The sequence below is a fragment of the Megascapheus bottae genome, chromosome 5 (assembly GCF_031878675.1).
Source record: "Megascapheus bottae isolate mThoBot1 chromosome 5, mThoBot2.hap1, whole genome shotgun sequence".
In the NCBI taxonomy this organism is placed as follows: Eukaryota; Metazoa; Chordata; class Mammalia; order Rodentia; family Geomyidae; genus Megascapheus; species Megascapheus bottae.
In genome coordinates this window covers 53,084,514-53,104,550 of record NC_143513.1, presented here as the reverse complement: position 1 = coordinate 53,104,550, position 20,037 = coordinate 53,084,514, and the positions used below count along the sequence as shown (strand labels likewise).

Below are 20,037 nucleotides of genomic sequence, written 5' to 3'. Positions count from 1 at the left end.
ATTAATTCAGTGGCAATGACCAGAAATAAAAATAAAATTAAATAGTATGGAAAAAATAAAGTTATCAGCATCTCTCCTGCATATTTATTCAGCAAAAATATCTTTTCTTGAAATATTATCAACTTTATACACATATACATTTAAATATATGTTATATATACTTAAATGTATTCTTGAATATGCAGAAGTTATATATTTATTATTCAAATGTATATATGCATAAACCTTCTCCTATTATCTTAGCAACTTGCCACAAATGTAGGGTCTTAACACAAAACCCACTTTTTATCTCATAATTTTCTAGATTAGTTTTCCAGTTCCAATTAATACCACTGGCTTGAAAGACTACCTGCTGGTGGATGCAATAGGGCTCAGTGGGAGTTCTCTTATTAAAGTCCCATAGTACTATCAACAAGATGTTGGTTGGCTGTATCTGAAGTATTTCTGTGGCATTATACAAGAAGAAAGTTTAAGAAAACTAACCATTTGGGAGCAAAATTAAGACCTTTCTCTGAGTCATCTCCCATGGAAAAAAAATAGAGTGTTCTTGTGACTTCTGAAACATTATGTTAGAGCTTTGACAGGCTATTTTCCCTTAATGCAGGTACGTGCGTATATTTTTCACTAATTTAAATGATTTTAGTCCTCTCTATATGCTTGTTTGCTAGCAAATTCCTCTTAAAAGTGGTAAATGTAGCTGGCTATAGCAGTGTGGTCAGTTACTCAGAAGGCTGAGAGAGGAGGAGTTCAATATGAGCCCCAGCAACACTGCCCACAATCTCTAAGAAAAGAAACAAAGGAATAAATAAATATCTAAGACTTTTAAGTTTCTACTTGTGCCTTTACCCAAGCTTTCATTGAGCTTTTAACAAATAATTATACAAAGTGCACTATGATTCAGAGTGGCAGAGTGCTTTAGTCTTGAGTGAAAGAGCTCAGTGACAATGCCATCCTTAACAACAACAACAACAACAACAACACAATAACAATGAAAAACCCCATACAATTAAAACTACATCAAAAATTTAAAAAATAAATGACAGGAATGTAAAGCAGGCTCTGTTTGGAGACATGGTACTAGGGATGGGAGAAGGCCAATGGAGAGGTTGGAAAAGTGTGAATATAAGTAACATTATATGTCTGAAAATAGATCCGTGAAATCTGCTGAAAATATTTTAAGAAGAAAAAGAGGAATGAATGAGAGTACTGGAGCAGTTGGGTTTGATCAGGATACATTGTTTCATGTATGGAAATATCACAATGAAACATCTCTTTACAGCAAATATATGGTAATAAAACATCTTAAAATAGAAATTTCCATTGCAATTTAGTGAGTAGTTGAAGATTTATTTTAATAAGATGCAATTGAGATTCGTTTGAATGAATCTTTTTCCACTTCATAGCCTTTGCCAATATGTAGAGCAAGTATTTTGGGTTGTAATTAGAATAGCTCTTTAAGATATTCTGTAAAACTTTGTTTAACTAATCTACTTTTGGATTATCCTACATATCAAAGACAGTTTTAAAGCAAAAAGATGTGACCATGGTGAATGTATAAAAGTAGCTGATTTGGGTTCTTAAGATAGTTTCCAGCGTCCTAAGGGTGTGTTAAACAATATTACTATCATGGGACACACCCAATGTGGCTTCTTGAAAAGAACAGCAGTCATTTAATGGTTTGATTACAGTTTAACAAATTTCCCTGAGCACTGGTATGGCATTTGCTTTTATGTTCATGGATAGTATTTCTCAAGTAGTTGTTAACAGTATAGTGTGAAGAAAGAGTTGAAGATTATGCTAAGGTACCTGTTGCTGAAAAGAACTGAATTAAAGACATTCAAATGACAATCAAGCACATAATCATGATTCTTGACATTGTTGCGCAAATGACCACATTCCTTCTTTATCCAAGATAAGGTCGTGAGACATTTCCTTTTCACACCCACCCATCTTCTCACCCCACTCAATAAGCATAAGAACCTGCTCTGGGCCAACACTATCTCAGATGTTAAAGCTTGTCAGAGAGCAAGAGGCCTCTATCATTTCTGTAATCCCTGTATGTCTTCATGGCAATTAATACAGTTTTCTTACTTGTACAGTGAGTGTTTTGATGTCAGTGTCTGGTCCTATTCAGCAGTATTTCCATGTAGCCCTTATCTCTAGGTTGTATGGCTATATGACAAAATGTGATGAATGAGTGAATAGTTAGTGAGTCTGTCTGTATTTTTACCATTGGAAACAATACAAAGCAAACTCCCTCATTAACATTATGGATTAAGATCATGTAAAATACTTTGGCCCTAGGGAAGGAATTTACACTAAAATTTTTAAGGAGCATCTGAAGTATTTCTGTGGCACACTGTTTTGTTTCTTCCAGTTCTGGGGCTTGAACTCAGGAGCCTAGACACTGTACTTGGACACTTTTTGCTCCAAGCCACTTGAACCACAGCAGCACTTCTGGCTTTTTCTGTGTATGTGATACTGGGGAATGAAACTCCAGGACTTGTGCATGCTAGGCAAGCACTCTACCACTAGGCCATGATCCCAGCCTACAACACACTTTTATAGCCCAACATAATTGAATCAAGACTGAAAAATGGTTATAAATGCAGAGCAATGCCTTCACCTAATAGGCTTAATATCAACTTAGAAGAGACCATGATTATGTATTAGAAAAGAATAACAACCTTTATTTCTTTATGCCTAGTAATGATTCAATGTATAATTTATTTCAGAAGAAAGTTTACATTTGTATGTATTGATTAGTTTGGAAAAAGGGTTATGCGAGGACCCATATTTGTACATAACTTTTAGGAAGAAAAGCGTTCAATAAATAAAATTAATATGTGAATGATTGAATTACATTGGTTGTGTATATTGCATACACAACCCCACAGAAGTTGTTCTATTCAAGACAGAAAGATTTGGAGGTCCTTTACAGACTTTAGTCACCAGCACTGACCCCCCCATTTCTTCAAACTTTCTAGCTCTTCTGATAACAAATAATTTACTTTCTCTCTCTTTCTCTCTCTCTCTCTTTCTCTCTTTCTCTCTCTCTCTCTCTCTCTCTCTCTCTCTCTCTCTCTCTCTCTCTCTCTCTCTCTCTTTCTTGTTTTACCTATTCTAGACTTTTTATATAAGCAGACATTAGGAGTTAATGTTTGTATGTGATATGGATATCTAGTTGTTCTGAAACCAACTAAGTGTAAAGACAATACTTTTCCTCATTGAGTTGTTTATGAATTGCTTATGGAAATCAGTTGACCATTTGGGGTCACTTCCACTTTCATAGAAGTTTTATGGTAAATATTTCCAAAACCAAATCTGGAAGAATGTAATTATAGAAAGAATGAGATCTTGCCTTTAATATGTTGCTGAATTATAAAATTAATAAGTTACATTGATTAGCTTTCTAATGACACATTTGTCCCAAAGTTTTATTTAATCATTTAATGTATGTATGCATAAGATATAGTTTTCCATATTGTAATATGTATATATGCATATGTAATATATATGACCTAGAAGTATATAATATTATGAATGCACCTGTTGTAAACATGAATGCTATGCTACTTAAATAGCAAATATATAAATTTGTTATTTATTTTTTATGGTTCTAAGAGGGTATGACCTACGATGTTCTAGTGTTTTTTGTTTCTGCTTTAGGGTAGATTGATCTCAGGAATTTGGCTAGCCTCCTTTCAGGGCAACGCTGATTTGGCTAACTGTGTTGAATAATTAATCTGCACTATTTTTATTGTTTTACTTATAAAATAGTTTGAATAAAATGGAAAAACATTCACTTTTAATAATTTAGCTGAAACTGTCTGTTAAAAGGTTTAGGCTACTACCTTTGGATGTCTGTGTGGGGAGAGACTGTAGTTAATGGAAAAGCTATAAATTCTGTCACATTTTTTCATCTAGTTTAATTATTTATTATCTGTATTTATTTATTTTCATATATTTTATTGTAATCAATAGAAGGGTTACATTATATTCACCAGAGAGAAGGTGTATAACTTCACATACATTGATACCCTTTCTCATGTCTTGGTCCCCATTTCCCTCCCCCTACCCCAGCCCCTCATCTTGTTTTCCCCCCTTCCCTATCTAATTTCAAATAACCAAATACGCATGTATATAATATATCAGATATCAAGGTGAAATACTGTAACAATATGAGATAGCCAAGGGACAGCAAAAGAGATGAGAGATAACATAGTACATTAAGGACAACAATCACTCATTATATGGCTTTTGTTTCTACATCCTGGAGGTCCTTTCATTTAGCATCATACTATATGGCTTTATGTATCTAGGTTTTGTTCTATTGTAAATCTCTGCTAGGAGAGCCCAAGGTGGAGAAACTAGGAATCCATGGAACATTCCTCTATGTAATAAAGGCTGTGTATGACAAACCCACAGCTAGCATTATACTTAATGGCAAAAAGCTATTGTCTGTATTTATGTCTGTTGTCCCCAAACTGTATTTTAGCTATACAATGATACATTTAATGTAGAATTACGTATTTTATTAAAAGTTCAAACATGTATTGTGGATATCTAGTCAATATCAAGTTTTACCCTTTTTTCTCTCTCTTTTTAAAAAAAATTATTGTCGGGGTGATGTATAGAGGGGTTACAGTTACATTCCTAAGGTAGTGAGTACAATACTTCTTTAAAACTGTTACCCCTTTCCATGTGTTTCTCCTACTTTCCCTTCCCCAACCTCCTCCTGAGTTGAAAAGTTCATTTCCAACATACTGTCTTGTGAATATCACTGTTACATTGGTTCACTCTTTGTCCTTTGTCTCATCATCTTGTTATTCCCATTCCTCTCCCTAATTCAAATAAACAAATAAATGTATCTATAATATATCAGGTACAATGTACTATGTGAAGTTATTTCTTTTCTATTCTGTTTTTTTCTCCTTATGGTTTATCCTGTTTTCTCTTTTTAATTATTGCTTTCCAAAGTTTATTCCTTTAAAACTATTTCTTTGAAAGAACTAGTCTATTATGCTGCATTTTCTTACCATTTTAATCTTAATTCTTCAATCTGCTTTTGTTGGATTTTTTAGTAAATTTTAGCAAAATCTTCTTGATTAAATTCCAACCTTTTTGAATTTACAAGAAATTCATATATGGCTGTAGAATCTTCCTGAACAATATGTTGGCATTTTATCCAAGTTTTGATACAAGCCTTTGTGGACTTCAGAAATGAGCTAGCATGGCAAGCATGAAACCTCTATCCATATATGTTTATTTGAATTAGGGAAGGGATGGGGAACAACAAGATGATGAGACAAAAGGCAAAAGGTGAACTGTAAAAGCAGTTATCACAAGACAATATGTTGGAAATGAACTTTACATCTTGTGGGGAGGGGCTGGAGGAAGGAAAGTGGGAGATAAACATGGGAAGGGGAAACAATGTCAAGAAAAAATGTACTCACTACCCTATGTATGTAACTGTAACCCCTCTGTACATCATCTGTTGTGCCAAGATTGTTCCATGTTTTGGGAATGACCCCCTCCCCCCTTGTTTAGGGCCCATGTACTTGAACCCCAGGTGGTAACAGCTTGGTGCTCAGTGGTTAGACACCTGAGCTCTGATTCGACCAGTGGTTTGAGTTAAATAGCCAATCAGGTAATTGTACTTTTCCTATAAAAGCTGTGTAAAGTTCTTGCTCAGGGCCTTTTCAGCGTTGCCGGCTGCTGGTATGCGGAGGCCCGAGTTTAGACTCGTAAATAAAACGACCCCTGTTTTTTAGCTTTGACTGTGGCCTCTGGTGGTCTTTTCGGGGTTCTAGGGATTCGGGTACAACACATCTTGACAATAAAATTAAATTTAAAAAAAGGAATGAAATACAAGGGGGAGAAAAGGTAAAATATGATTCAAAGGCAATGACCTTTATGGTCTACACTTATACAGAAGTATAATGTCCATTTCCTTAGGAATGGTACAATATCATTTTTTCTTTTTTGATTTTATTTTTTATTGTTGGGGTAATATATAGAGGTGTTACAGTTACATTGGCCAGATAGTAGGTGCATTACCAATATCATTTTTTCTAATAGATGAGTAAAGTTTCCCCCCCACCACACATATCCATTCTTCCACTGAAGGGCATCTGGGCTGATCCCATACGTTGGCTATGGTGAATAGTGCTACAGTGAACACAATTGTGCTGATGGCTTTACTGTAACCTTGTTTGTATTCCATTGGTTAAATGTGCAGGAGTGGAATTGCTGGGTCATAGAGTCATTTTATATTTAGGGTTTTTTAAAATTGTATTTTATTGTTGGGGTGATGTTTAGAGGGGTTACAGTTAATTTTTCAGGTAGTAAATACATTACTTCTTGAATATTGATAATCCTTCCCATTTTTAAAAATCAATTTCCCTCCTCCATCCTTTCCTAATCATCTTGCTTTTCCCCTTCCGTTCTCTATTTCAAATAAACATATGTACAATATACCAGGTACCAAAGTCAGATACAGTAGCAACATGAGATAAACCATAAAGGAAAGAAAAAAAAGAAAAGAATAACTTCATATAGTACATTTAGAATAACAATCACAAAGATAAACCACTTGTTTCCATATCCTAGAGTTCATTTCACTTACCCTCACCCTATATAGCCATGTGCTCATAGCTTTTGAGTATTATGGTCCTCTCCTAGGAGAACCCTAGATGTATACTAATTATTACAAATAAGGAAAAACATGGATCCTATGTTTCTTTGGGTCTGGCTTTGTTCATTTAATGGGATCAATGTCTTCATTCTGTTGGCAGCATAGAATTCCTTTGTGTATAAATACTATATCTTGTTGATACATTCATCTACTGAGGGGCATCTATATTGGCGTCATATCTTATCTATGGTAAACAATGCTGCAATGAACATTGTTGTGCTAGTAGCTTTAGTATGTCCTTGTTTATGGATATTTGAGTAAATGCCCAGGATTGGGTTTGCTGGATCATAAAGAAGCTCTATGTTTAGTATGTTGAGGATCTGCCATACTGCTTTCCAGAGTGGCTGAACGAGTTTACATCCCATCAACAGTGTACTAATGTTTCCTTTTGACCACATCCCCACCAGCATCTGTTGTTAGATTTCTTGATCATGGCCATTCTAACTGTGAGGTGGAATCTCAAAGTTATTTTGATGTGCATTTCTTTTATGGCCAGAGATGTTGAACATTTCTTCATGTGTCTATTGGCCATTCTTATTTTCTCTTCAGATAAGTCTCTCTTTAAGTCTTTAGCCCACCTTTTCATGGGATGGTTGTTTCTTTGAGGATTTGTTTTTAAGAGGTTCATTTTTTGAGCTGTAGATACATTTTAGATATGAGGTCCTTGTCTGTTGTATGGCTAGGGAAGCTCTTTTCCCACTCTGTGGGCTTTCTATTTAACTTACTAGCCTTTATTTCTCTCAAATTCCAAAATACATTTGTTTTTGAAGAAATTCCACACTGCTTTCCAGAATGGTTGAGCAAGTTTACATTCTTACTAATGTGGTATTAGAATTCCCTTTTGGCCATATCTTCTCCAGCTTTTGTTGTTTATTTTAGCAGTATTCTGAAAATGATCTTAAAAGTATTCATAAGATGATTTCTTTGTTCACTATGTTTCTAATTAATTATGTCTTGCCAAATTTTGTTTTCTTATAGCAGACACCATTCTCTAGTAATTCCTTCAATGAAGGTGAGTGTAACTTTCTGTTTGCAAAAGACTTTAATTTGTAGAAGAAACTGAGTGGCGGAATTATTCCACAGAACCTAGCAAGATTTAGGCCTCCACGTCAGCATTCTCATTTTTCTCACTAAATTCAACTTGAATTTTAGAAAGCCTTCTCAAATCTTTCATCTTGAGTGGCATTTCTCTTGACCAATACAAAATAAAACTAGTTGCAGAGTGTGGGAGCTCATGTCTTTAATTCTAGCTACTCAGGAGGCTAAGGTCTGAGCATTGCAGTTCAAAGCCAGCCCGAGCACTAAACACCCCGAGACTCTTATCTCCAATTAACTGCTAGAAAACGGGAAGTGGGTTGTGGTTCAAGGGGTTGGGCAGTAGCCTTGAGCTCAGGGACAGCACCCAGGCTCAGAGTTCAAGCTCCATGAACTACAAAAAAAAAGTAAGAAACAGAAAATGAAGCAATAGTTGTGTGGTTTATAATAGAATTAAATATTTCAGAAGAAGTACTGATGAAGAAAATGTAGTTTACTTGAAGGAAATGTGTCACCAAGGAAAGTAGTGATGAATAGTTTATGAGCACAAATCAAAGCTGCGGCTTTCATTTACTTACACTGTTGCTGTGTTCCTGGGTCTGGAGGGCAAGCAAGCAAGAGGGAGGTCTCATTGCTGGGTTTCTCTAGGCAACACTGTGTTATTGTGCTGCGGAGATTTACAGAATCTCAGAGCCAGAAAGGTCCATGGGTGCTAGCTAATGCAGCTATGAACAACAGGAAGTACTGCAGAATTTGAGGGATAGCATTAGATTTAATTTATGAGGACAATACTTAAAAACTGCTCCCAACCGCTGGTATTGAATAGCTAAAATATTGCACTCATTTTCTCAGAGACATTTGGATGTAGCTAATAATGACAAGTAACATTTCCTGTTCCTGTGATGTGTGTGTGTGTGTGTGTGTGTGTGATTATATTCAAATTTTCACGCATCTTAAGGCTTTCCATGCATCATTTCGCTGAGCACTCACCTAGGCTCTCTGTAATGCTACTGTTGTGGTGCCAATTCTGCTGCTGAGGAAAATGAAGATAAAAGATCTTGGTCTTCATTAAAAAACCATAAAACTATGGAACCAGAATTCAATAGTTTGACTCTGAAACAGTTGCTCTTCTAGTTACAACAGGAATATATACATATATATTTTTTTACTGAGATATTGCTTTGTATCTAACATACCATATTTGTTATTCCATATAATTAAGCATACCATGTCATTTTAAATGACAGTGTCATACATTCCTGCATTAACACGTTTGTTTAATTAACTTCAGAGTTAGATATTATGTTATTCTCTTATTCCCTCATTAATTCCTTTGCCGTCTTGATTTTTCTCATATTAAAATCTCTGATCTTAATACTTCCTTAAGGTTTTTTGGGGGTGGGGACATGGGGCTTGATCTTGGCCTAGGCGCTGTACCTGATCTCTTCAACTCAAGGCCACCACCCTACCCTTGAGCCAAGCCTCATTCTCTGTTATCTAGAGGTTAATTGGAGATAAGAGTCTTAGGTCCTTTTGTGCCCTGGCTGGCTTTGAACCTTGATCCTCATATCTCAGCCTCCTGAGTAGCTAGGATTACAGGCTTGAGACACTGTGCCTGGCTAAGTTTTATGTTTGTATTACCATGATTATGCTAATAGTAATGTTAACGTTTTATTCACAGAGTGGCTAAATATATGCACAGTTTTAGCTGTTTTATGATTATTTTTGTCCTTATTTTATTCAGTAGTGTAGTACATGTTAGTGTTGATGAGTGAAGATCTAAATGATTTGCATTTTCTTCATTATATAATTTATAATATTCAAATGTATTGTATAAAGAAAAGTGAGTTAGAGGTTTTCTTTGTACAAGCAAATCATTTCATTAAAGACACAAAAGTTTAAATATGCCATGGCTCTCCTCTTGTACAAAAAGCTTCATTGATGTACAGAAGTCACCAGCACAGGCTAAACTTATGAACTTTTATTTCATGAAATGGTGCTGTTTTTGCACTGTTTGACCATCTGTTAATATTTCACATGCAGAGTCATTTGAATTCCAAGGATGCGTATTCATCCTGCTCCCTGAATTTATACATGCACTCCTCTCTCCTGGTTTCCTGGGTTTACTCATCAGGCACCTGCTCAGCAGAGTTAGAATTGTTAGCAATTCACAGGCACTTGTTGGATACACTGTAAAAGTGTCCTGGGCAGGCCAGAACTTTCTTTACTATCTTCTATCTACCTCTGTGAGAGTGGTGTGATATATTAATCTTAGTGGGGTTCTTGTACATTTATACTTAGGTTTAAACAGGGATGAAATTGTAGTCTGCTGAAGTCTTCCTCAATAAGGAAATAACCAGTGTAGTTCATCTGCAACAAAGTACAGATTCATATCTGTAACCAGAAATCACCTGCATACTTAGCCAGAATTGGCCTTTATTTCTTTAAAATTCCAAAATGCATTTATTTTTTCCCATGAACCATCTTATACAAATGGCTTAGCACAAAAATGTGTATGGGGGTGTCACAATTATGTCTGTGTGCTTGTATGTATGTGTATTTGTGGGTGTGAATGAGAACGAAAGAAAAACTATTTCAAACAAAACAACTTTAAATATCCATTATCTGGTAAAAGAAAGTCTACTGATTTGACATAAATATTAATGAAAGAATACAACCAAAATGTTGAAGATATTTTTGTTTTATTTCAAATGGGAGCTATCACAACACATCACGCAATGAATGAGGACATTAGAATCACATTAAAACCTTTGAAAACATCTTGATAGAGTCACAAATCATGACACATGCTGCAAAGATACATATACAATTTGATAGTAAGGACTCAGTACATTTTCAGGAGGAAAGCAACCAGGAAGCACAGAAACAGGCAGGCCCTCCCTTTCAGCAATAACTCATGCTTCAGAGCAGCAGTTTCTTTCTCTGGAGACTGTCATTAGCAGGTGTTTTCAACTGGATTGGATACTGTGCTTTATTGAGAGACCATCATTGACATCTAGCTTTGAGATAATTATCATAATTACAACGCCAGTTTACAACACACATTGACACAATATGAAAAATAAACACTTTTTTGAGTCTTTAACTCGTAACTGCAACTGTTACTAAATAAATAATGCTTCTTCATAGTGCATATTTTGTTTTACCTTTCATTATCCATTGACACAAATGAGGCTAAATAAATATGTTACATAGTTTATTTACGTCTTCTTTCATAATTTGGCATTGCACTCCTTTCATAGGCCACTGAAAACAGAGGAAGGAAAGTTGTTTTTAGAAGATTGAATGCACAGATTAATTCAGGATCTATTTCCCCCATTCAAGAATTCCTTCTACGAATTTGATTGGTACGTCTCCCAATCCTGCCTCATTCTGACTAGAAGGACTGAATCATAGAACCTTTGATTTCTTTGGCCATCTTCTATGTATAATGTATTTCCAGGATATAGTACAATGTTGATTTTCAGAAGCTTTTTCAAGCAGATCCTCACAGTGCATTATAGAAAGAACAAGGCCCAGTATAAGCAATGTTAGTAAGGTAAACGTGAAGCATGGGATTTTCATGATAGAATAAAGGTTAAAAGATATGTATAGGCTATAGGTCAAATCTAGCTTGCTATTTGTTCTTGCAAGTAAAGCTTTACTGTAACCCAGGCACCTTTGATCCATTTATTTGTTATTTATAGTTGCTTTGCTGTAAAATGGCATATTTGAATACTTGCTACAGAGACCCCATAGCATGTAAGGCCTAAAATATTTACGAGTTATTCCTTTCACAAAGTTTATCTCTGTTTGAGGTATGTGAGGGTCTCTTCTTTTCTTGAGTATCTTCCAGTGATAGATTGTGATATGAAAATCATTTTAATTTTCTTTATGAAAATGTGAGTTTAACTTACCTTCTAGCACCTGACAAAATCAATTGCACATCTATATAACAATAAGCTAGTCAGTAGTTTATGTACATTGACTCTCTAGATAAAAATGTTAAACTATATTATTATATTCATTGTACATAATTTTATGGGATCTGTAATTACAAAAGCTTAGGATTAGACTATTTTAGTCTCATACCCAAGGGTATTTTTCATCATTTTAGCTCATACTTTATGTTTCAATTGGAAAACTGGTGTACCCTGTATAAAATGCTAAATTTAAATAAACAAAAGAAAATAAACCAAAACAAACAGAAGAAAGGACTATTAAGGATCCATGACTCATCTAAATAGTCTTCTCTCAATAAGGAGAGTTTATTGAGAGAACATATGGGTAAAAGGCTCAGTTATGGCATTCCCCATTGTAACACAACTATAAAGTCCACCTATCCCTGAAGTGAGGTGAACAATAAGCTCAAATCAGAGACAGAATACGCTGAGCTCCAAATTGAGCAATTTTGGTAAATTGTTAAGTCTATGTCTCATCCTCTCTTATTAGAAGAATGATTAGCACAAGTCACTTCCTTCCAAGCTTAGGTAAGAAAGACACCTTTGTTCCACTCAGAAATGAGATAAATGCTAATTGAAGTACCTAATAGCAGAGTAACCATTTAGCTGGGACATAATGTCCTCTTCCAAGAGTAGTGTTTCTTATTCAATCCTCGAGTCCTCTGAAACTGCATGTCAACTCCTCTGTGTTTCTGAACTGATTGTGACTGGGGTCTGAAGCTATGCAATAATGATAACCCTGTTTCAATGAGGATATAAGATTGATTTATATATTGCATTTTTTCCTATTTTTTGTCTTGTATTTTTTAAACAAAAATAGAAGAACAAAGTCTTAGTTAAAATTGATTCTGATTCATTACACTGGTTCTATTTTTATTATCCATAATTACAGTATTACATTTCATACATTAAATCTGTTATAAAGTGCACAGTACCTATATTGTTTGTGAAGTGAAATCCACTCTGAAATTTTTATTGGTTTTGGAGAGAGATTGTTGATGACCTGCACCATTATTAAGAAATACACAGGGGTGTAAGAACTACCATTTATGGAGACAAATCAATGCCACTATGCTTTCAATTTATATACCATTTCCAAAAGCTGGAATATAATATACATTAATAAAATAATTCCAAGATTTCCATTAGATGCAATTAACATCATCTTTAAAACCCAAATATTGGATCAGGAGAGTTGCTTAGTGGTAGAGTGCTTGCCTAGCATGCCCTAAGCCCTGGATTTAATTCCTCAATACCACATACACAGAAAAAGCCAGAGTGGTGCTGTGGCTCAAGTGGTAGAGCATTAGCCTTGAGAACTAGAAGGGCACTACCCAGGTCCTGAGTTCAAGCCCCAAGACTGGCAAAAAAAAAACCAACCCAAAACAAAAACAACACCTAAAAATGTTGTGGAGGTCTGTATTTTTGCTGAGAAAATACAAGGATGGTGCCCAAAATTTCTAAGTAGAGAAATAATATAAATATTAGAATGATTATTTTGTATGACTGTAAATACTCAAGAATAAAATGAGCACAGCCTACAGACATTGTAGGAATATAAATGACTAAGAGAATTGCTGATGACTTTCTGGCTTGTTAGGTGATTACTATTTTTTTTTGCCAGTCCTAGGGCTTGATCTCAAGGTTTAGGCACCGTCCTTGGGTTTTTCTCAAGGCTAGTGCTCTACCACTTGAGCCATAGCATCACTTCCAGCTTTTTCTGTGTATGTGGTACTGAGGAATCAAACCCGATCTTCGGGCATGTTAGCCAAGCACTCTACCACTAGGCCACACTCCTAGTTCACGTGATTACTATTTTACTGTAACATAATAAATAAAGAGAATTTAAATGGCTTTTCCAAGGAATTTAGACTAAGAACTCCAAGGTTTAGATGGACTTAAAATTTCTAGTTCCATAAGACTTAGAAAAAATCATATTAAGTGAAGTAAGCCAGACTCAAAGGAACTTAGGCTCAATGGTTTCCCTCATTCCTCATAATCAGTAGAAACCTTGGGCTCTACTAGCAGAGATCTGCAATAGAGCAAAATCTTGATACATAAGGCCATATAATGTGAAGCTAATTGAAAGGACCTCCAGGATATTGAAACAAAAGCCATATAATGAATGATTGTTGTCCTTAATGTACTATGTTGTCTCTCATCTCCTTTGCTGTCCCTTGGTTATCTCATATTGGTATAGTATCTCACTTTGTTATCTGATATATTGAATTTATTTGTATTTGGATATTTGAAATTTGATAGGGAAGGGGGGAAAACCAAGACGGGTGGGGAGTGTGGGGGGGGGGAGGGAAATGGGTACCAAGACATGTGAAAGGGTATCAATGTATGTGAATTAATGCACCTTCTATCTGGCAAATATCATGTAACCCTTTTACTAATTACAATTAAAAAAAAGAAAAAAAATTTCTAGTTCCATAAAAAATAATTAGGTTATTTATTCTTGAAAATTACCCAATAAATAAGAATGTGTTTTTCCTAAAAGAATCTACGTTATGTCACTGTATTGTTGATATAAAGAGGCAATATTATAGATAATATAAACTAAAGAGAGAAAAAAATACAATCATTATATCAAGCGAAATTATTGTTCAGATTTAAAAATGGGGCTGTGAGAATGTCCTATGGATTTTGCCACTGGATCCAGCTGCCCTCAAGGAGGACTTGAATGTGTTCCTGTTTGAAGGTATTGGAATGAACTGTATCTCTTTCATCCTCTCCAACATCCATCAGGACACTGACATTTTAACTTCTGTAACTTCATTGACAGCAAAGTATTTGTATATGAGTTTTGTGTGTTTTGTTTATTTTTGCATTGGAGTATTACCAAATTGAATGTTTTACAAAGTTCTCACATGTCACTTTAGTCCTAAATGAAACCCTTTCATCTCTCCCTGCATCCTTTCCCCATCCTGTCTCAGTAAGGTTGAATATTAATTACAAAATCGATATGTAGGAAAGAGGAATAGATTTGACCAAAGATCCAGGGTAGGTATGACTACGTGGGATAGACATTGGTAAAGCTGGTGATTTGAAGTAGATTGACCTTATGGTGCTGTTAGGTGATTCAGCTGTGAATCCAGTTTTGGCTACAGTGTTTCCATTAAATGTGCTTGCCATAAATACTGATTTAAATCTATTATTCTTGTACAATACTTTCAAAACTATACCTGACAACAATAACAGAAAAAGCTTTGAGATACTAGCTATTTTTAGTCATGATTTTATACATACCAGAATTTAAAGCTCTTTTGCCCATTAGTCCAACAAAGGAATCTGTTTTATGCCCTGGAAAAATACATTTAGGGGTATTTTAATATGTATATCTTTGAGGAAATAAATTGTTATAACTAGTACAAAAGAAAGCAAGCTTCTGAATATATGCCTGTATAATAAATATAAATATACATCTATTTCAAATTTTGATAAGTCCAAAGAAATGAAGATTTCTTATGTCTTTCACATTGTACTAAAACAGTAGCTTAAAATTAATTTTGTCAATTCTATATTTAAATGTTAGCACTATCTTTTATCCTTTTAATATTTTATCTATTACCTTAAATTTTGACTGTTGTTGATTCTTAAGGGAGCTTTGATTTGAGGAGAGTACATTTATATTTGGGTGAGAATAATAGCGAAGCTATTTCATGATTAACTGAATATATTATATTTCTTAGCAAGTGAACATTATTAGTTGAATAAAATCTCTATCCTTGATGATTGCAATCTTCCTAAATGCCACTATTTTATTAGGATTTTTAAAAATACTTTTTAAAGGAAAATATATTATAAATTTGCTTTTATTATGTTGAATTTTATCTATATATAATTTGCTTGGAAAACCAAATCCTTAGGAAGACAATATGAATAACAGTTGCTTATTCTCAAAGATGAACTCTTTATAAAAGGTTATAATTTTCAGGTGACTGAGAGAATTTCTCTTGTTTCTTTTTTCTTTACTAGTTGAGAACGGGGCTTCTCCTGTATTGATGATGCCTACCCTACCTTCCAGTGAATCAAATCCAAGACAGGGCATGGAAACTGGACACTGTGATTGAAATGGACGCTTGTCTTGGGATTCCCTAAGAACCGAAGTCCATTAACTAGGAAACAAGAATCTAATGATCTTCCAGAACCCCAATTCTGCTATCTTCACAGCCCTAAGACAGTACTTTAGAGAGTGAAATTTCCCATTGAAATATGGGATTAGAGCTGCATTTCTATACATGTTTACCTTCAGTGTGGATTCCCTAGCCAGATATTTGCCCATTTTACTTTATTGGCTCCTGGATGTCACTCTCCAAAGGAGGTCACTATGGTGAGGAGGAAGGGGATGTCATCCCACTGAGTTAAAATAGTCAATAAATTTTGAGGTTCCTGCAGTGTAAGTGTGCATGGAGGGCAGGAAATAGAAGATGGATGCATGTGATGGATTTCTAACCCTAGTATTAAAATTCTAAAACTAGCAGTGTACAGATGCTAAAGGACTTTCATTTTTATTTTTTCAATGTACTGCATTGTTTTGGTAAGTAAAATATGCCTAAACAGCAGACATTTTATATATTAAACATTTATTTAGTCATATTGTGGGTGTGAGTGTCCTCCATTCTTATTTTGTCTTAGTTAAATATATTAGGCCCTTAGTGATATCTGAAAATATGATAATAAGTAGAAGTCAATATAATTTACATTAGCATTTTGCTAAATCTAAATGTCAAAATAATTCTGAACTTACGTTTGTGAGAGATCTGGCCATGTCCTAGAAAAAAAGAAAAACTTTTGTTAGAAAACCTTTTAAAGAAGTTACTTTGTATCTTTTATAAAAGTTATAAAATAAACTGACCTTCAAAATATGGAACACTTTATATGTATATTTATGAGAAATAGAAGAACTATAAATAATAACAATTATTAATGAAAGCCTAATATTGAAACAATCAAAACCAATGTTTATTAAATGCTTGGTATGGATCACAGATTAAAATCTAGGGCTGTGGGGTGCTTGAGGCCTTGAGGCCTGTTGTTTATCATCCACTGTCTTGGAGATTTGCACCCCATTTCAGTTCACATGCACACACTTGGAGATAGAGAGGGAGAGAGAGAGAGAGAGAGAGAGAGAGAGAGAGAGAGAGAGAGAGAGAGAGAGAGAGAAAGATGCTATCTCACAGACTTTAGTAACAGTTTGATTTCAGCGCAATGCTTGCTTCACTTTCTTACATGTGCATTCACAATAGTAAATTAAAGAGTTATAGGAATGTTTACCATAAAGAGCTTTTAACAGGGCCACTTGTTTTTCAATTGAGGAATCTGACAAGAGATGAATTGACATTAACTAGTCATACATTCCAGAGATGGCGCAATGAACTCAGGAAAAGGAAATATTTGTATCACACAACAAGGAGCAGCAAAATCTAGCCAAGCCCCAGAGAATGCCCCAAAGTGTCTTCCACATACCCTAGAACTAATTAGAGCACGCCCCCAGAAGCCCCTGTCTTTGTGGTTTGGATCTTTAATCTAGACGTGCTTAGCTAAGGATGATTCCTCTTTGAGGTTGCTGTAATGCTGTGAAGCATGAGAAATTGGATCTTGCCCTGCATCTCTAGTCGGTATGTGTGTCATGCAGGTCGCAGGCCTGCCCTGCCCTGGGAATGACAGCTGTTAGGGTGGAAATCTCTGCTCCAAGACTGGAAGACACTTGAGCCCTCAGAAACGAGCCAGCAGACAGGGCAGGTTGCCCCAGGGATCTAGATAGGGACTGTGGCTCATCTCACCAGCATCCCGTTTGCCCATCAATCCGAAGAACTGCTGTGGTTTGGGTCTCCGGGCGATTCTCTGCAGAAGATGCTCAAAAGGCTCCGGCAGTTCCTCCTGGTGGAAAACGGGGCACAGAGAATTCGATTAGGAGGTGCACAGTGACCCGCATCAGTCATTCCCACTGTGCCTTCCAGTGGTTTGTGAGTCCAGTTTCCATGCTGAGGTACTCTGCTCTGGGTCTTGCCTTAGAGGGATCAGAATGGGAGGCTGGTGGGGTCCCTGGGGCGCTCTCTTCTCCACCCACCCCAGGCCTGCTGTCTCTTCCATGATGCCAGTCCTGCCCAGTTGGGAATGGCGTAGTGTCTTCCAACCCTGAGCGCCTTCTGCTGCTCCTCGAACCTTGGACAGATTCACTCACGGAATGTGTGGCCATCTGAGCTGGTCATACGTCTGGGATGATCTTGGGGGCCCTGCACTACCCTAAACGCACACAGGTGCCTGCATGTTGGAATTGGGGTGAAGGTGAGCACGTATTACAAGTGACCCTCACCAGTCCATTTTCACGTAAAGCCCCTTCAAATTCAATGTGAAGCCAGGCAGTTACCAGGGCCCCTGGACCCTCTATGTAACCCCTCAGGAGGAGACTTATTTTCTGCAAGCAAAATCCCCTACGGGGACCCGGGGGATGGCGCCCCATTTCCAGCCCACCGCGAGCCTCCAATGCGTCCTTTGGCGACCTCAGCTCCTGCCAGCCTAGGTCGGGTCCTCTGGAGGGGGAAGAGAGCACTTTGGGGAGCATGCGAAGAACAGCTCGGGTCATACCCAGACCCTGTCTTACCTTCATCTGGTTGCTGTCGGACCAGTCAGACCAATAATTTAGATCATCATTGGCGCCCATCTCCTCTGCAAACAGCTGAGTGGAGACGAGAAAAAAGACTGCCAAAGCCACGAGGATTTTCATGTTGGATTGGATTTCTGGAAAGAGTTGGGAGGAAAGACCAAAGGAGCTCGCTCTCTCTCTCTCTCTCTCTCTCTCTCTCTCTCTCTCTCTCTCTCTCTCTCTCTCTCTCTCTCTCTCTCTCTCTCTCTCTCTCTCTCTCTCTCACACACACACACACACACACACACCCTGGGGGTGGCCATGCAAGAGTTAGAGGAGCCCCACAACGAAATTCAGGTCTGATTGTGCCAAGAGAAAATCCATCCGGGCGAAGCATCCCGCTCGTTCCTTACGAGCCTCACATTCATTCTCTTCTCCCTGAGTTTCAGCTCCCCGAGCCCCCCACCGCCCAGAAACCCGCACGCACAGCCCGGCCTGGAGGATCCGCCGGCGGGGGACAAAGCCAGGCTTGGCACTTGGGAAGCCAGCTTCTCTAAGGCGTCTCCAGAGACCCATCGGGTGACGGGCGCGCGCCGCCCGCCCGCCGCGGTCCCAGATGATGCTCGGCGGGAGAGCGGGGACCCCGGGCGGACTCAACGGGTCGCGGTACTTACTGCAGCCCGCCGGGCCGGGGGAGGATCCTGGGCTCGGTCCGTTCGTCCGTCCGTCTGGTGGCTGCGGGTCTGGCTGCTCCGCGCTGTGGCCGCGGCGAAGGTGGAACAGGTCCGCGCTCTTGCGCTCCTTGGCCGGCTCCGGGGCTCGGCGGTATTTATCCCGGGCGTGACGAGCCCCGGGACCCACGTGACGCCCTCCCCACGCGACTTTCTGCTCAATATTTAATTAGCCGCCTCCTCGCCTTTTTGCTTGCGTGATTGAGAGTTTCCGAGACGGCAAACCCGTCGGTGTCCATAACATCTGGACCCAACGGGCTTGGAAATGACGCAGTTTTGAGCAGGTCGAGGTCTCTCCATCCAATCCAGTTCCGCCCGCCGCCCTGGCTCGGGGAAGCCGGCGCCCCCTCCCCGCTCCTTCCCGGCCCCTTCCTCGACACCTGAGATTGCTCATCTAGACGGGGCCAAGTGACTCACTGCTCGGACTTCGGGCAACTTCTCCGTCTCTGGAGACCTGGGGCGAAGTTGCACGTTAGAGTGCCTTCAATAACGCGGTGCCCTAAGACCCGGCGGGGAATTAGCCAGAGAGGATTTCACTTTGGCTGGAGCAGGAAGAATGCCCCCGCCCCGGTCACCTTTCCAGAGCCCTAGTCCTCTGAGCTGGGTCAACCTGGACATTCCCTTTCATTCAGCATGCACAGGGGCACTGCCCAGGACAGAGGGGCTCTCGTACATTGGAGGGAAAGGTAGCGTTACACGTGAGCCTGGGACTTACATCAGAGCATCTTTTATTCCCAAATGTCCTCGCTCACCAGGAGCATGGGGTGGAAGAGGAGGTTATGGCTTCCAGACCCTGCGGGTTCTTCTGGAAGACTGCAAACCCAGCTAGAAGCACTGGGTATTACTAAAGGATTCGGCTCAACAGTTACAGAGTCATAAAAGCAAGCACGGGAAAAATACTAACTGAGTGATCGATGACATTGTGAGATAAATAACATGTCTGTAACACGCGAACCTGTCCTTCATCTCTAATTAAGCTAAACGGTATGGCATGTGCATCATAGGTGGAATTGCTTGCTC

The 20,037-nt window shown here is 38.0% G+C and overlaps 1 protein-coding gene across 4 annotated transcripts; it reads right to left on the bottom strand.

Moving 5' to 3' along the window:
• Nucleotides 1–10,438: 10,438 nt before the first annotated feature.
• On the bottom strand, nt 10,439–19,162 carry Tac1 (tachykinin precursor 1). Of its 4 annotated transcripts, XM_090332357.1 has the most exons (7): nt 18,961–19,162; nt 18,305–18,441; nt 17,484–17,580; nt 16,975–17,019; nt 16,448–16,471; nt 14,947–15,000; nt 10,439–10,999 (listed from the first exon to the last, which is right to left on the bottom strand). In XM_090332357.1, the coding sequence occupies exons 2-7, from the start codon at nt 18,425–18,427 to the stop codon at nt 10,950–10,952; spliced, it is 393 nt and encodes a 130-aa protein (XP_090188483.1). In that variant the 5' UTR covers nt 18,428–18,441; nt 18,961–19,162; the 3' UTR covers nt 10,439–10,949. The 4 variants fall into 4 exon arrangements, with proteins under 4 accessions (XP_090188483.1, XP_090188481.1, XP_090188480.1 ...); XM_090332355.1 differs by lacking the exon at nt 14,947–15,000 and having other exon boundaries at nt 18,961–19,044; XM_090332354.1 differs by lacking the exon at nt 16,975–17,019 and having other exon boundaries at nt 18,961–19,044.
• Nucleotides 19,163–20,037: the final 875 nt, after the last annotated feature.

What these genes read in the sequence shown, in the direction of transcription:
- Tac1 (XM_090332357.1), bottom strand. Translation starts at nt 18,427, where the DNA reads ATGAAAATCCTCGTGGCTTTGGCAGTCTTTTTTCTCGTCTCCACTCAG. An exon ending in GATGGGCAAACGGGATGCTG is followed by an intron (nt 17,020 to 17,483) that starts GTGAGATGAGCC and finishes ATCTCTTGTCAG; the next exon opens with ATTCCTCAATTGAAAAACAA. An exon ending in TGGCCAGATCTCTCACAAAC is followed by an intron (nt 15,001 to 16,447) that starts GTAAGTTCAGAA and finishes GTATTTTTCCAG; the next exon opens with GGCATAAAACAGATTCCTTT.